This window comes from Erinaceus europaeus, chromosome 7 (assembly GCF_950295315.1).
Source record: "Erinaceus europaeus chromosome 7, mEriEur2.1, whole genome shotgun sequence".
Classification (NCBI taxonomy): domain Eukaryota; kingdom Metazoa; phylum Chordata; class Mammalia; order Eulipotyphla; family Erinaceidae; genus Erinaceus; species Erinaceus europaeus.
In genome coordinates, this window is record NC_080168.1 from 123,649,742 (window position 1) to 123,667,760 (window position 18,019).

Sequence of the window (18,019 nt, forward strand, 5' to 3'; positions counted from 1 at the left end):
GTGGAGAGAAATGCTTAGATACAGTCTTAATAATAACCGCTCAGGAATTCTTGTTTTGCTGATGCCTAATAATTAAATTACAGAACTGCAGTGAAAAGGAACCTCAGTATTGGACACCGTTAAAAGAAATAAAGATTAAAGAGAAAAAGCAGTACGATAATGGAGGCCTTCAGTGCCAACGTTTCTCTGGGTTGGCATTAACAGAATCTAGTTCACATTTGACTGTGAAACTCACAAGCTGAATAACCTTGGGGAACAATCTGAAACTCAGCTGTCCTCAGCAATAACAATAGCACTGATAATAACAGTAATGATAGAATAATTTTCTCTTTATTTCAGGGAAATGTTTTCAGATTCAACTACTGTTGGTGGTCTCATAAATAATGTATATTACCATTGTGAACACAAACAAGCCCCTGGCAAAGATTGTCACTGTTGGTTTGGTTTTCTGGCGAGCTTACATAATAGTGTTTTTGTTGTTGCTGCTTATTTTTAAGACTTTAAATAGCATTAAAAGAAAAAAAAAAAAAAAGGAACCAAGTGGGAGGGAACCTGGATGGACAGAGGTACAACCTAGTTAAGCTCAGGGACCTGAGCAAGGATCTGGGTTTGAGCCTGCACACCCCACCTGCCAGGGTTGGGGGCGGGGAGGGGGTATGTTTCATAAGGCAAACCAAGTCTGAAGGTATCTCTCTTTCTCTTTTCTCTCTCCTCTATCTCCCCTTTCTCTCTCAATTTCTCTCTGTCCTATCCAATAAAATGGGGGGGAAAATGTCCTCCAGGAGCAGTGGATTCATAGTGCAGGTATCCAGCCCCAGTGATAACCCTGGAGGTGAGGAAAAAAAAAAAAAAAAATGAACCAAGTGGTTTAACACTGTTTGGGGAAGATGTGTAGGGAATAGGGAGAGCCAATAAGAAATTTGTCAACAAAATTCTTCCCTCCTGTTTCTCAAAGCACCTTCAGGGGAATGAAAGAATGAAGAGGAGGATTTGCATTTAATTTCTTTCCCATATCCCAAAAACAGTATTTAATTCAGACTGACTGAGCTAAAATTACATCTCCCAATAAAAGGTGTTTTATATTCAAACCATATGTCTGAGTCTTCAAAACAGGTTTTATAAGTCGGCAAAACTGAGGCATAGCTTCAAAGGTAACATTAGAAGTACTATATGCCTTTTATTTTTTTAATCCACCAGAGGAAAAATAGGAGAAATAATTCTAATTTCATTATTTTTTGTTCATAAAATACACAGATGATCTTTGAGACGAACTCTCCATTATCTTTAACAAAATTATTCACCGATTAATTCTATGTCAAAAATCTAATTTTGAGATACTCTAATTTTACAATTTTAAAAAGACGTTGATTCAGTAACCAGTTCCGAATTCCTTACAGTCTCCATAATTTCTGTAGTTGAAGGAATCAACATATATTCTAAAACCATTTTTGATGGGTACCACATTACCCTGATGATTAATTAGAGGGTAATCATAGCTCTCTGGCTCATTCACAACTTACTGAATGCTTCCCTTTTTCCTAATTTCAATAAATTTAAATTTCATTATCTGATGGCCCTCATTCCTCCTCCTCCTCCTATATGGGCTCCTTTTCAAGCTGAACATATATGCTTCCACAGCAGTGTTCTTTGTTAAGTGTGATTTTGAATAACCCAAATTGTCTGTTCTCTCGTGAGAAGAGAAAGAATGGTTGCCATCATTTCAAGAGACAGAAAAAGTAATAGCAAAGGGAATGTCCATCATTCAAGAATCTTTCTCCAGCGCAATCACTACTGGTCTTCTCTTGTGAGTTGTTATGGCTATCTGCTATGATTAGCAGAATAATTAAAGTAGATATTTGACAGCTTCAGGCTTTATGCATACTTACGTCTAACTCAGTACCCAGAGGACTCTGTACCCAGTAAGCTACTTGCAAATTCTTCAGTCATAAATGAGGTTAATGAGCAAGGTCATTCAGGAAGCAAAGGCCCCTGGTAATTTCTTAAGTCCTGGTGTGGGAAAGGCTTGCTGCAGCACAGTAACCATAAAGAGACCAAGGTGAGGTCTGGGATGTATGGACCCCACTACCATTCTTCATAACCTCAAACTGTTTTGCCTTACCCTTTGTTTTGCTTCCTGCTTGTATCAACCCCTTTGAAATTTGGAATTCTGGGGGGGGGGGGGGGGGTGGTGGTAGCGCATCTGGTTAAGCAAAATTGGCTCCAAGCACAAGGACCTGCATAAGGATCCTGGCTGGAGCCCTGGGCTCCTCACCTGCAGGGGAGTCACTTCACAGGCGGTGAAGCAGGTCTGCAAGTGTCTGTCTTTCACTCCCCCTCTCTGTCTTCCCCTCCTCTCTCCATTTCTCTCTCTCCTATCCAACAACGACGACATCAATAACAACAATAGTAATCACAACAACAAGGGCAACAGAAGGGAAAATAAATAAATACTAAAAAAAAAAAAGAAAGAAAGAAATTTGGAACTCTGGATGTGTTCTAACACTAGTTAATAAAATGACCCTGACCCTAAAGGTGACACTTTTCTGCCTGCTTGATGAACATGCAGGAAAGACACATCAGACTTTCTGTCAGACAGGGGACTTGTCTCTCGGTGTAATCTTTTGGGATCCTGTATCACAAGCCCCATGGACAACATGACAAATGTCCACTCCATCTCATATTGGAAAGTATATGAGGGACTGGGGAAGGTAGTATACCTGGTTGAGTGCATATATTATATTGTCCAAAGTCCTGGGTTCAAGCCCCAGGTCCCCATTTGTAGGGGGTAAACTTTGCAAGAGATGAGGTAGTGCTGCAGGTGTCTCTCTTTCTCCCTCTTTATCTCCCCCTGGCCTCTTTATTTCTGGCTGTCTCTATCCAATAAATAAATATAATTGGGGCAGGGTGGTGGTGGACATGGCTGAGTTCACATGTTACAATGCACAAGGACCTAGGCTTAAGTCCCTTGTCCCCACCTGAAGGGGAAAGCTTCATGAGTGCTGAAACAGGGCTGCAGGTGTCTCTCTGTCTCTTTCTCTCTATTTCCCCCTTTGCTCTCAATTTCTGGCATCTTTATCCCAAATAAATAAATAAGTATAATAAAGTTAAAAATAAAGATAATGTATATAATAATATATATGAGGCCATTTATATAGTTTACATGTTAGTACTGTGAGAAATTTACACACCAACTTATCTCACTTCACATGACTTTTTCAAGTTCCATGCAAGATACAGAAAAAAGAAAACGAGGGCCAGATGCTGGCACACCTGGTTAAGGGCACACCTTATAATGCGCAGGCGCCAGGGTTCAAACCCGCAGCCCCCACTTGCAGGGGAAAGCTTCACGAGTGGTGAAGCAGGGCTGCAGGTGTCTTTCTGTCTCTCTCCCTCTCCATCTCCTTCTCCCCTCTCAATTTCTCTCTGTCTCTAACCACTCATCTGTCCTTGAATATCTGAGTTGTTTACACATTTTGGTTACTATCCCTGGTGATGCTATAGACATAGATATAGATATAGATATAGATATAGATATAGATATAGATACAGATACAGATACAGATACAGATACAGATACAGATACAGATACAGATACAGATACAGATACAGATATAGATATATGCATAGACATATATGTAGACATAGGTATGCATATATCTATTCAAATATATCCTTTTCTGTTCTGTGGCTAGATCCCAAGGAGAAGAATTGCTGAATCATATGGTGGGTTCATTTTCTATAGGAGCTGAACGTTTACCAACAGCATAGAAGTCTTCCTCTTTCCTCAAATCATCACCCGAACTTGTGGTTTCTATTATTTGTAAAGTTTTATTTGATAGAGACTGAGAGAGATTGGGAGGGGAGGAAGTGAGAGATACCTAAAGCATTGCTTCACCACTCATGAAGCTTTGGGGCAAAGGGGCTTGAAACCAGGTCTCTCACACATGGTAACATGTCCAGTCAAGCAGGTGTACCATCACTTGGCCCTGTTCCTGTTTGCTTTTCTTTTGACAACATTCTCACAGATGTGGGTTAGTGTGTGAGAAGGTGGAATAGCAAATGGCATCATTCATAGATGGGACTTATGGAATAGAAAGAGAAAATAGAGGATGCAAATTTGATGAGCTGTGGTCTGTTGTAGCAGACTCAAGGACTCTAAGGGAGAGGTGGTGGGTGGAGTTGAAAGGCCTTGAGAGGAGGATAACGGCAGTCAGTAGTTGCTGTGTATTTATTTCGGGGAGGTAAGAAACTGTGTACTGGGCCAATTGTCTTCTGAATCACTGTTTACTTTCTATAAAGTTATTATTATTGTTGTTGTTGTTGTTGTTGTTGCTAGAGCACTGCTCAGCTCTGGTTTATAGTCATTCAGGGAATTCAACCTGGGACCTAGGAGCTGCAGGCTTGAGAGTCTCTTTGCATAGCCATTATGCTATATCCTCCAGCCCAATACAATGATTTTTAATTTTTTTTAACTTTTAAAAAAATATTTATTTATTTACTCCCTTTTGTTGCCCTTGTTATTTTATTGTTGTTGTAATTATTACTGTTCTTGCTATTGATTACGTTGCTGTTTGATAGGACAGAGAGAAATGGAGAGAGGAAGGGAAGACAGAAAAGGGGAGAGAAAGACAGACACCTGCAGACCTGCTTCTTCCCCGCCTGTGAAGTGACTCCCCTGCAGGTGGGGAACTGGGGGCTCGAACCGGGATCCTTAACACCAGTTCTTGTGCTTTGGGCCACCTGCACTTAACTGTGATACCGCCTGATGCACTAATTTTTTTTTATGCCAGAAGATTGGGCTGATAGGGAAATCAAGGTGGAGCAGTAAGCTAAAGCTAAGGAGTTAATGAGGTCAAAGTTAAATGGTTGGTTTCTGGGAAAAAATGACAAACATAAATAGAGTCTAGAAAATAAACATGCTTCTTAAAAGTTGCTCTCTTTTCTGACATCAGGTTTTGAGGGAAAAAAAATTTTTTCTCTTATCATCTTGAAGAGTACTGTGGAGTCATCATCAAATGTCTCTCATCATCTGACAAACATTACAGCCAAATGCTCCACTGGGCTCCGCAGTGTGGCATTCACTGGATGTTACTGAAGATACTGAGACATTTGCATAAGCATAAGAAAGACTTAACAGAAGACTGATGTCATGTATCATAGGGGAGGGGAAGTTCATCTGTCTATGGAACAGAAGATATTTTACTAAAGGCATAAAAGTGTATACCTTTTAGCAGTGTTTCTATACATACTAATACAGTCTCTGAGTACGTGGAGGAAAAAAAAAAATTCCAGCCACTAGTTGTTATGAGGATACCGCCACCAGTAGACATCAATACACTATTTGTATTTTACATCTGGGGGACCAGAAGGGATGGAGTAGGCTCATTAATTAGATTTATTTGTGGATTCAGAAAGGTAAGCTTTGAAGCAGTGTAACTTAGATATAGTGTTTGGGGAAAAAATTGGACGGCTATGGTCTATATTTGTACAGTGAGAACTTCAAGTCATTGTTTTCTTCATCATACTGCTCTTGAATTTCTCCGTTTATAGGTAGTTGGTCTTTACTATTTACCTCATGTAGGTTTTAAATATTAACTATATTTTATATTTTCAAATGTGTTGTGTCTCACTGTAAAACATGAATCAATATGCCAAGAGCTATCAAAATATAAATCACCTATCTAAACACTTGCCTGCAGATAATACACACTCACCACAAAGTATTGCTAAACCAAGAATGATTTGAGTAGATATTTCAGTCAATTACAAAGAATTAGGAGTTACAGTCGGAAGTCATTTGTTAAGGATTTTGCCTTTGGTTAGATTTATGTGAAAAAAAAAATTCTGTGGAAATTGGTGATGTTTGCAAGACTGGGGTATATAATAATAAAAAGCCAGTAGTGTCAATCTGTAGGAAGGATGATTTCTACAATATACAAACACCAATGAAAAGTTGCACAGTAAATCATCTTGATGTAGACAGATGTACTGGCTTATCATTTCTTAAAAACAAACAAACAAACAAACAAAAAAAAAAAAAACCTTTGTATTTCTTATTGTGGGAGAAAAAACCAGAAAACTGGTTTTTTCATCTCTGGCAGAAGATGTTGCCAAGGGTTGAACCCATGACTTCAGACAGTCATGAACCTCAGACAGTCCAGCTGATACTCAAATATGCTAGGCTCTCTCTCTAACCCTAGCTCAGGAAATCTTGATGACAGGAAGAAATTTAGACTTTCATGAGGCTTCCTGGGTAGCAAAGAGGATCCTGAGAACAACAAATTATTTAAGTAAGTGATATCTAAAAACAAACTTCATCTTTTGACAATTTTGATTTGGATACTTCTGATCCCAAACAGTATCCCTTCTATGGTGTGTTTGATCTGTCAGTGAGAAAACAAACAAAAACTTCCTGAGTCTACTCTACTCTTCCGCCTTGCTCAAAACCACGTTTTACAGAGCCAGGAGGTAGCTTGCCTGGCAGCATGCACGTCATCATGCGCAAGGATGTAGGTTCAAGTACCCAGTCCCCACTGACAAAGGCATAGTTCTTCAGGTATCTCCTCTTTCTCTTCTCTTACCCACCTCCTTCAGCTCCTCCTCCTCCCTGTCCCTCTTGATTGCTCTACAAAAGACTACCATAAATTGTGAAGTCATGCAGGCACTGAGCCCCAGTGGAAAGTCCTGGTGGCAGCCACAGTAAGGAAGGAAATAATAGAGGGGGGGGAGGGAGAGAGAGAGAGAAAGAGAGAAAGAGAGAGAGAGAGAAGAAGGAGAGAAAGCTTGAAAAAGAGAAAGCTTATGTATGACAATCTCCAAAACTTTTTGATTCCACTAGATACTTTTAGATTATGGCACCTCTGTGTATACTAAAATACATAATTTCATTGGGAAATACAAATATGCACTGAATTAAATAAATAAATTTTTAAGGTGTAAAGAAGAGCAGGGCAGATGAATAAAGAGCCGGAAAGTTCTCTGTTATACTCTATGTCAGTGTTTGGGTTCGAGATAGAGAACAAACAAAAGACTGGTATTGCTGACTGTCAAGTCCCAAAGAGAAACCCCTTACAATACAGAAGTATACACTAGAAAATCAAACAGTGGGTGACAGTGGACCTGGAAAACAGCCACAGCAAATCTGCAGAAGAAAAGTGAGGCTGTAGCGCAGTGGGTTAAGCACAGGTGGCGCAAAGCCCAGGGACCAATTTAAGGATCCCAGTTCAAGCCCCGGCTCCCCACCTGCAGGGGAGTCGATTCACAGGCTGTGAAGCAGGTCTGCAGGTGTCTTTCTCTACCCCTCTCTGTCTTCCCCTCTTCTCTTCATTTCTCTCTGTCCTATCCAACAATGACGTCAATAAAACAACAAGGGCAACAGAAGGGAATAAATAAATAAGATATTAAAAAAAAAAAGAAGAAGTGACATGTTGTTGAGCCTAAAACTTTACTAAAAAAGAGAGTGTAAGGGAGACAAGTGGTTAGAGGTGACAAGAGAGTGGAGACAGGAAGGAGAGAGGGAGAGAGAGAAAGAGATAAGAGGGAGAGGAGGAGGACAAAGTGGAGAATTGTATTGGGGAGAAAACTACCATACTGTGAAAATTATTTGATAAAAAAATTATTTCACATATTTCATAAAAAAATGAGAATGTTGGAACTTCCGGGAGGCGTGGTTTATGGAGTAGCTGCCATCAGACCTCCACTCTCCCCGACACAGCTATTAAACACAACAAGAGACTGAATTGGACACTTAATCCACAGCTGAAAAAAATCCACAGCCTCAGGTGGGTGCTTGCGCGCGGTTGGGGAAATGGGAGTGGGTTGGAAGACACGGTCTAAAGGGGAGCTCTGGGCTGATGGTGCTCAGTAACACAGTTAGCAGACTCCCCCTAAGAAAAGAAATTGGAGCTTAAAATCTCTCAATCTTTGCCTCGGGGTTCTGTTCGCTTTTGTTTTTTCTCAGTCTGAGTTTAAGACAAAGACAAAACTCAGTCCACAAGGTAGCCCAAAACACCACTCCCCCCACCCACAGCCGCAGATTCAAATAAGTGGAAAGCAAAGCCCACAACAGCACCACCTGCTGGCCAACATAACCAACACAATAACGTGTGGAAGCAAAGAGGCAGAAAGTTAAATAGCATGTCACATCAAACGGAGAAAAATAAATCAGAAGAAATTCCAGAAACAGAGAGTCTATCAGAGACAGACTATAGAAATCTTATGAGAACTTTACAAGAATACAAGCAAGAGTTGAAAGAGCATTTTTCTTTGGAATTTGATAAGAAGTTACAAAATGTGAAAGAAGTCAAAGCAGAGTTTACCAAGCCGTTTAACAGCATGGAGGAAATATTTCAGACAGAACTACAAGGCCTGAAAGACATCTTTAGTGTAGTATAATCTCAGATAGAAAGCTTAGGTAAGAGACTCACACATCCAGAAGGAAGAATTTCCAGTGTAGAAGACACAAGTAGCCCACTCTTTCAGTTGAAAGATGAGGGAGAGGAAAGGTTTAGAAAGAAGGAAGCTACTCTCTGTCAAACTGCAGACTCCATAAAAAGGTTAAATATAGGAGTTATAGGGATACCCGAGGAAGGAGACTGGGTCAAAGGTCCAGAGGTAATTTTCGGAAAAATTTTAGATGAAAATTTCCCTCACCTAGGTAATCCTCAGAATATACCTATTTTGAAGGCAGATCGATCACCCAGGTTCACAAATTCAAAATGGCCAGCACTAAGGCACATTATTGTAAAATTATTAAAACTCAACAACATGGAGAAAATTGTGCAGGCTGCTAGGGAAATGAAAGAATTGACATATAAAGGGAGAAATATCAGACTTTCATCAGACTTCTCTTTACGAACCCTAGAGGAAAGGAGAGAGGTATGACATATTCAAGGCATGAAAGGAAAGGGAATTTCAGCCCTGAATTTTGTATCCTGCAAAATTATCCTTCAAGTATGAAGGAGAAATAAAGGTATTCCCAAATACTCAAAAACTAAAGGAATTTGCCACAATTAGCCCCACCTTACAAGAAATACTGAATGGAGTCTTAGAGGAAGGGAGACGACAAAAGAACACATGTTCTCAGTGAGGTGAACAGTAGTAGACTAGAAACAACAACAGAAAAAACAATAAAATAGCAAAGAACAATAAGAAAATAGGGGAGGGAATTAAAAGACAAAGAAGTTGTGAGTGGCGCTAGCGCAGTGGGTTAAGAGCACGTGGCACAAAGCGCAAGGACTGGCATAAGGATCCTAGTTCGAGCCCCTGGCTCCCCATCTGCAGGACAGTCACTTCACAGGTGGTGAAGCAGGTCTGCAGGTGTCTGTCTTTCTCTCCCCCTCTCTGTCTTCCCATCCTTTCTCCATCTCTCTATTCTACCTAACAATGATGACATGAGTAACAACAATAATAACTACAACAACAATAAAAAGATAAAAAAGACAAGCCTTATCAAATGTTTGTTAATTAAGATCAACTTAAAAAAGACTTTTCTAGCTACACAATGCTAGTTATTCTACACAGGTTAACCACAAAACAAAATAGGGAACAGACATTTGCAGAGAACACAAGTTACTGAGGAATTCACTACAGAAACTCATCCACACAATAGGTTAGGTAGAAACAAATATGCAAAGATTCAACAATTTAAAATAAATTTAAAACAAAAACTAAAATGGACATAAGTAAACCACACATATCAGTAATCACCTTAAATGTGAATGGCCTAAAATCACCTGTCAAAAAATGCAGAGTAGCTAGATTAAAGGACAGGATCCATCCATCATATGCCTTCAGGAAACACACAGCCAAAGACAAGACAAAAGGAAACTGAATACACGAGATTGGAGCAAGATGTTCCAAGCTAATAACTCACAAAAAAAGGGCAGGGACAGTTATCCTACTCTCTGATAAAATAGACTTTCAGGCAAAGAAAGTAATCAACAGTAGAGAAGGACAGTATATAATGGTTAAAGGTTCAATCCAACAAGAAGATATAACCATCATTAATATATATGCCCCTAACCTAGGAGCACCCAAGTATATAAAACAAACACTCACTGAATTCAAGGGATATATTGATAGCAACACAATAATAGTAGGAGATTTCAACACACCATTCACAGCAAGAGACAGAACATCTGGACAAAAAAAATCAATAGAAAAATAGTGAACTTAAATGAAACCATAAATGAAATGGAATATATATATATATATATATATATATATATATATATATATATATACAGAACTTACCATCCTACAAGTAATGAATACACATTCTTCTCAAGTGCACATGGAAAATTTACAAGGTTTGACCATATTCTGGGCCACAAAGACAGTCTAAACAGATATGTAAATATTTAAATTATGAAATGCATTATTAAATTATGAAATGCATCCTCTCAGACCATGAAGGCATGAAACTAGAAATCAACCAAAAAGAGAAAAGAAGTTTCCCCAAAGCCTGGAGACTAAACAATATGCTGCTGAACAGTAAATGGATCATTGAAGAGATCATAAAAGAAATTAAGAATCAATGAAGAAACCAGTTACCAGACCCTATGGGATACCGCAAAAGCAGTGCTGAGAGGGAAGTTCATAGCATTACAGGCCACATGAATAAACAGGAGAAATCACTGGTAAACCATCTAACAACCCACCTCAACCAACAAGTAGTGGAGCAACAGAAAGAACCATCAGTCAGCAGGAGAGTAGAAATAGTCAAAGTCAGAGCAGAAATCAATGAAATGGAAAATAAGAAGACCATTAGGAAGATTAATGAAACCAAGACTTGGTTCTTTGAATGGATAGATAAAATAGATAAGCCACTAGCTACACTCAAGAGAAAAAGAGAATGCTATGGTAAAATCACTCAAAAATGAAAGAGGCATTATTACAGCAGACGATGTAGAGCAACAATATTATGGACACCTGTATAGAACTGAATTTGATAAGTTATAAGAAGTAGACACATTCATAGAGTCATACCCACTACCAACCTTGACACAAGAGAAAGTAGATAAACTTAACAGGCCAATCACTAGTAAAGAAATTGAAACAGTAATCAAAAGCCTACCCAAGAACAAAATCCTGGATCCTGATGGCTATACTAACGAATTTTACAAAACATTCAAAGAAGAACTAACACCTATCCTCCTCAAACTCTTCCAGAAAATAGAAGAATAGGGAACACAGCCAAATATATTCTATGAGGCTAACATCACCATGATCCCCAAAGCAGGAAAGGACCCCACCAAAGTAGAAAACTATAGACCTATATCTGATGAATATTGATGCAAAGATCCTCAAAAAAATCTTGGCTAATCGAATACAACAATATATTAGGAGAGTCATCCACCAAGATCAAGTGGGATTCATCCCTGGGAAATAAGGATGGTTTAATATCCATAAGTCAATAAACATAATCTACTATATCAACAAAAGGAAAGATAAAAATCACATGATGGGAGTTGGGCGGTGGTGCAGCAGGTTAAGCGCACGTGGTGCAAAGCGCAAGGACCAGCCTAAGGATCCCAGTTCCAGCCCCCGGCTCCCACCTGTAGGGGTGTCGCTTCACAGGCAATGAAGTAGTTCTGCAGGTGTCTGTCTTTCTCTCCCCCTCTGTCTTCCCCTCCTCTCTCCATTTCTCTCTGTCCTATCCGAAAACAATGACATCAACACCACAACAATGTTAAACAAGGGCAACAAAAGGAAAAATATTTTCAAAATCACATGATTCTATCAATTGATGCAGAAAAAGCATTCCACAAGGTACAACACTCATTTATGATAAAGGCCCTCGAGAAAACTGGGAGTGGAAGGAAAATTCCTTAACATAATAAAGGCTATATATGAGAAGCCCATGGCTAATATCTTAGTCAATGGGGAAACATTGAAAGTTTTTCCCCTAAAATCAGGAACTAGACAAGGGTGCCCACTCTCACCATTTCTATTCAACATAGTCCTAGACATCTTTGCCATAGCAATCAGACAAGAAAGAGATATCAAAGAAATACAAATCAGAAAGGACAAAGTTAAACTCTCATTATTCACAGATGATATGTTGATATATCTAGAAGACCCCAGAAACTCTTCCAAGAAACTACTGGAAATCACCAATAAATTCAGTAAAGTAGCAGGCTACAATACCCATATATTTGTGGCATTTCTTTATACAAAAGATAGGTCAAAAGAAATGAAACTGAAGGAAGCAATACCATCCACAATTGAATCCAAGAAGACTAAATATCTATGAATAAATCTAACAGGATATAAAGGATCCTTTTAAGGAAAACTATAGGACACTGTTAAAAGGAATAGAAGATGACACAAAGGAATGGAAGACCTTCCCCTGTTCTTAGACTGGGAGAATAAATATCATTAAAATTGCCAAAAGCAATCTACAGATTCATTGCAATCCCTATTAACATCTCAATGATATATTTCAAGGAAATTAAACAGATTATTCAAAAATTTGTGTGGAACTCTAAAAAGCCACAAATAGCAAAAACACTCCTAAGGGAAAAGAAGAAAAATGGAGACATTGCAATACTCGGTTTTAGGCTATACTACAAAGCAGTGGTAATCAAAACAGTCTGGTACTGGAGCAAAAATGGTCATATGGACCAATGGAATAGGACAGAGAGCCCAGAACTCAATCGATACATATTCAGATACCTTATATATGTCAAAGGGGCCAGATATGCCCATTGGGGAAAGAAAGTCTCTTTAACAAAGAGTGTTGGCAGAATTGGACAGCCACAGGTAGAAAAATGAAACTAGATCACCAATTCATACCATACACTAAAATTAACTCAAAATGGATCAAAGATCTGGATATCAGACCTGAAAGTATAAAATACATAGAAGAATATATCAGTGAAACATTTCATGACATTAACACTAAAGATGTATTTGGAGACTCCACCCCATGGACAAATAACAAAAGCAAGATTGAACAAGTGGGACTACATAAAATAAGCATGCTTCCATACATCAAAAGAAAACTCCATAAAGATAAACAGGAAACTCAGCCAATGGGAGAACATATTTGCAATCATACTTCAGAAAGACACTTGATACCCAACATCTACATAGAACTCATTCTCAACAAAAAGAAAAAGAACAACCCAATAAAAAGGTGGGCAGAGGACATGCATAGACAGTTCTGCAAAGAAGAGATATACGCATGGCCGACAAACATATACAGAAATGCTCTAATTCACTCATCACCAGAGAAATACAAATGAAAACCACGCTGAAATACCACCTCATACCTGTAAAAATGGACTTCATCAACAAAACAGGAGAAGATAAACGTTAGAAAGGATGTGGAGAGAAAGGAACTCTAATACACTGCTGGTGGGAATGGTACAACCATTCTGGAGAATAGGATGGAGAATCCTTAAGCAAATACAGATGGAAATACCTTATGACCCAGCAATCACACTCTTAGGCATTGATCCAAAAGAGATAATATCACTCATTCAAAGGGCTGTATGCACCCCCATGTTCATAGCCACATTATCTGCAATAGCAAAAAATTGGAAGCAACCAAAATGTCCCTTCACAAATTATTGGTAAAAAATGTTATGGGACATACACTCAATGGAATATTACTTAGCAATAAAAAAAGATGATTTTTACATCCTTTGGGATAAAATGGGTGAAACTTGAGAACATTATGCTTAGTGAAATAAGCAAGTAGGTAAAGGAAAACTATAGGATGGTCTCACTCATGGAATTTAGAGAACTGAACACACATAAAATAAACCACCAGACACAACACAACCCATATTTAAAATGGGAAAACTATTGCAGTTACCTGGGGGGGGCATAGACTTTTGGTGGCAGGGAAGATGTGAAACTCCAGTCTGATCACTATTTAGTCCTATCACTAGCGATACGACCTGTGGGAGGGGTGGATAGATTTAATATCTCAAATTCCCCAACTTCCTAGACTAGAGCGCTAAACACAGATACTAGCTCTTGCTCATATTTATCTCAGATTTGCAAAATGATCAAACTCTGATAAGGGGATTGTTTATGGATCTCTAAAAATGTACTGGAAAATAAAGCTCTGCGAACATCTAAATCAGTCCCAGCTTTAGGCCAGATAAGTCAGAACCTTTTTGACCTTGTAAGTATTTAAAATACAAGGAGGTTCAGATACCACTAGAAGCATTCAGATCATAGTGAAGTCAATTATAATAACACACTTAGCCCTCCAACTACCCTGGCTATAATAATTAACTCTTGATATGTAAACTTTCTCTAAGACTATAAGAAACCCCTTGCATCCACTTTAAGACCTGCATTTCTCCTAGTCCTGGTCCCTCTAGGATATGCCCACACTTCTTGAAATTCCTTTTCTGTGACTCCTTACTGCCATACCAACCCTGTCAACTTTAACCAAATTGCTACTGGTGCTGCCACCCCGCATGATGCTGCTATTGAAATCCTACTGTGGACTGTCACCTGAGATTCCAGCCTGAGAAGTCAACCTCACAGCTCTTCAAACCTGGTGCTCCACTCTGACACCACTCTCTCGGACAACGTTCTCATCCAACCTCAGTCTAGTTACCAAACTCAAGCAAAACTATCATAGTTGTGTGCCCCCAGGAACATGCCTAAAATAGTTTCCCTAGCTTTCTTCTGCCCTAAAAACCCCTAATCTCATCTGCTCTGATCCTACTTTCTGGTTCCTGTTCATTAACCACCTTGTCTCAATTTAGCTCATGCCGCGTTCCAGATACCAGGCTGCCCATGCTACCGTGACTCTACCCCGACTTCTCTGGACAGCTGACCTCACCAATGTGTCCTGGACCCTCGCATCTCCAGTGCTCTGGTCCTCTAGAAAAAGATAGAAATAGGCTAGGGGTGTGGATTGACCTGTCAATGCCTATGCTCAGCAAAGAAGCAGCTACAGAAGCCATAATTCTTACCTTCTGCTCCCCATAAACAACCTTGATCCAGACTCCCAGCGGGGGAGAAGTGATAGGATGAAGATAAGAGGACTCTGCACTCCAGCTCCCTCAGCATCCGGGGAGAGAGAGAGAGAAAGAGAGAGGGACATCGGGAGGTAGCTTTGATGTCATGAGTGGCTTAGAGGGGAAGAGAAGATTGAATCAGAAAAAGAAGAGGCAACTATGTATAAATGTGGACAGATAGTTGCAGAGAAGATGGTCAGCCCATGTCTACAACCTTAGGGGAACTGCGGTGGATTACAGTGGAGAGAGTGAAGATTCAGAACTCTGTTGGTGGGAATGGTGTGGATTCAAACCCCCTGTGGACGTGTAATTCTGTAATTTAAAAATATAAGAAAAATAAAGAAATGTGAATGTTTATTATTGAAGACATCTACTCCATGTTACTTGAATAGAGACTCTTGTGTAAACGCTTCATCTCATTGGCTATCAAAAGTAGTTGCTGTGGAAAGATTTGTGCTGGAAAAACTGCCTCAAACACGTTCTGATTCGGTAGAGGTGATGGGGTTTCCATTTTGATTTATTTACACTTCATTAGATTTTGTCACTGTGGGACATTAATTACACTACCATCTGACAAGGACTGTTTGTTTTCTTATTCAGAAAAATTAGTCTGTATCCTACAGTTACGTGAGAAGTCTAGCATTTAATTAGCAACCTGTCATATCAGATTTATTTAATGGGCTGTAACCTTGCCAGTGTCTACATTACTGCGAGGGGTAATCAGTCATTTAAGAGAGCCTTCTCGTCTGCAGCTGGGGTACAGTGGTGTCCCAGACCATTGTCCTGCCTGGGCTTTCTCTCATTGTCTTTTAGTTGACTTTAACCTCACATCTTTTTGCTTTACTCCAAATGCTTTCACTGTTTCTTCATTGCTAGATTACTAGTTTCCTTCCTCTTTATCTTAATTATTCCTTGTTCCCCTAGCATTTGCTATTCTAATGTGATATGTTTCCTTCTATCTTTCCACCTTCTCTCTCTCTTTCTCTCTCTCTCTCTCTCTCTCTCTCTCTCTCTCTCTCTCTCTCACTGCTCAGCTCTGGCTTCTTTTATTTTTTTTTAAATTAACCAATTTAATAACGATTGTCAAGGCTGTAGGATAAGAGGGCTACAATTCCACACAGTTGCCACTACTAGGGTTCTGTATCCCATCCCCTCCATTGGGAGCTTTCCTGTTCTTTATCCCTCTGGGAGCATGGACCCCAGATCATTATGGGGTACAGAAGGTGGAAGGTCTGGTTTCAGTAATTGCTTCTGCAGTGGACATGGGTGTTGGCAGGTCCCTCCATACTCCCAGATCTACAAGACATTCCCCTCAATGTGGAACAACAATAGTGGGGACTGCTCCCACCCCACTCTCCCCAAATGGAGACTGGATCAACATACTCTGCCCCTTGAGGAAGATGAGTTCTGCAATGGGTGTGGCCTAGAATGTTCCTAGCTATGACCACAGAATATGAACTCAGACCTACAGGGAAGCAGAGGTTACACAGGCTCCTGTGCTCAGCATGGCTCCAGATAAGATTAAGGGGGTTTACAGTTAGCAATGTTTTTATACTTGTTTCCATATTTGGGAGCTACTCTCTTCCCAGATCCAGCCTTCTAGTCCTATTACCAACTCTTACAGCATCTCCCCAGACAGTACCTTTAGCCCACCTGCATTTTAGCTGTCAGGCTCAGGCAAAAACTGGCACTAAAATAGACTCACTAGCTTATTCCAAAAGGGAGACCCCCAAATCTCATCTGCTATATTCTTACCGTTAGACCCCTGATTACTAAACAATTCATTCTAATTTATATCTTAGTGCTTTTGCAGCCACCTAGTTGCAGAGGCTACCATGATGCCAACCTGACTTCCCTGGGCAGACCACCTCACCAATATGTCCTGGAACCCAACCTCCCCAGAACCCTGCCCCATAAGGGAAAGAGAGAGACAGCTTTGGTTTCTAATGGTGCTGGGAAGTGAATCTGGGAGCTCAGAGTGTCAGGCATGTTTATATAGCTGTTATTTTCTCTCCCCAGCCCAGAATATCCCCCCCTCTGTGTATGTGTGTGTGTGTGTGTGTGTGTGTGTGTGTGTGTATGTGTGTTAGTGAAAATATAAAAGATATGAACATTAATGCAAAGTATTCTACCAGAATTAACTGGTACAAAAGATTGAACCTGATCTGGAAAAATGGGGTGTGAGCATCTTATTGTGCAGAATGTCTCTGCTGATTAGTAAAGGACTCATCTGAAGAGAACAAACTCAAGGGGTCCTCCAGACAGTGCTTTTAATTTTTTTTTATTATTTTATATTTATTTATTTATTTTCCCTCTTGTTGCCCTTGTTATTTTTCATTATTGTTGTAGTTATTATTATTGTTATTGATGTCATTGTTGTTAGATAGGACAGAGAGAAATGGAGACAGGAGGGAAAGACAAAGGGGGAGAAAGAAAGATAGACACCTGTAGACCTGCCTCACCGCCTGTGAAGCGACTCCCCTGCAGATGGGGAGCCGGAGGCTCAGACCCTGGGAGCCAGAGGCTTGAACCAGGGTCCTTAGGCTGGTCCTTGCTCTTCAAGCCACATACTCTTAACCCTCTGGGCTACTGCCAGACTCCCCCAGACAGTGCTTTTTTTAAGTGTCATGCACAGAAGGGATGGATTACCTCCGCATGGCCAAGGGGGATGTTTTCATAGTTGTATAAGTTATCCAGGGCCTCCATGGTGTCAGCGGCGTAGTTGTCTAAGTCGTAGTTGATGGGCTGTAGAGTCGGGGCCGTTACAGCAGCTTCAAAGAGAACAAGTCCCAAAACAAGTCTGGCCAACACTTCCATTTTGCAGACGTCCCTAATCATAAAGGAATAAAATTCATGAATACCTCGCTGACAATGTCTTAAAGGTACTTTACACTAAATCGGAATGATCGGTCATCACTTAGGACATGAATGCATGGAGGTGGGGGAGCACCACACTTAACATGTCTAAGGCCTGGGGTTCAGTTCTTTGCACCACCATCAGGCAGAGCTCAGCTGTGCTCTGCTCTCTC

At 40.0% G+C, this 18,019-nt stretch overlaps 1 protein-coding gene across 1 annotated transcript in view; it reads right to left on the bottom strand.

The window, feature by feature from the left end:
• The window catches only part of EPYC (epiphycan), a 52,710-nt gene extending 34,899 nt beyond the window's left edge, over positions 1-17,811 (bottom strand). The window contains exon 1 of the mRNA XM_007524242.2: positions 17,640-17,811. Coding sequence (XP_007524304.2) covers positions 17,640-17,807 — 168 coding nt within the window. The 5' untranslated portion in view covers positions 17,808-17,811. The remainder of the gene's footprint in view (positions 1-17,639) is intronic.
• Positions 17,812-18,019: the final 208 nt, after the last annotated feature.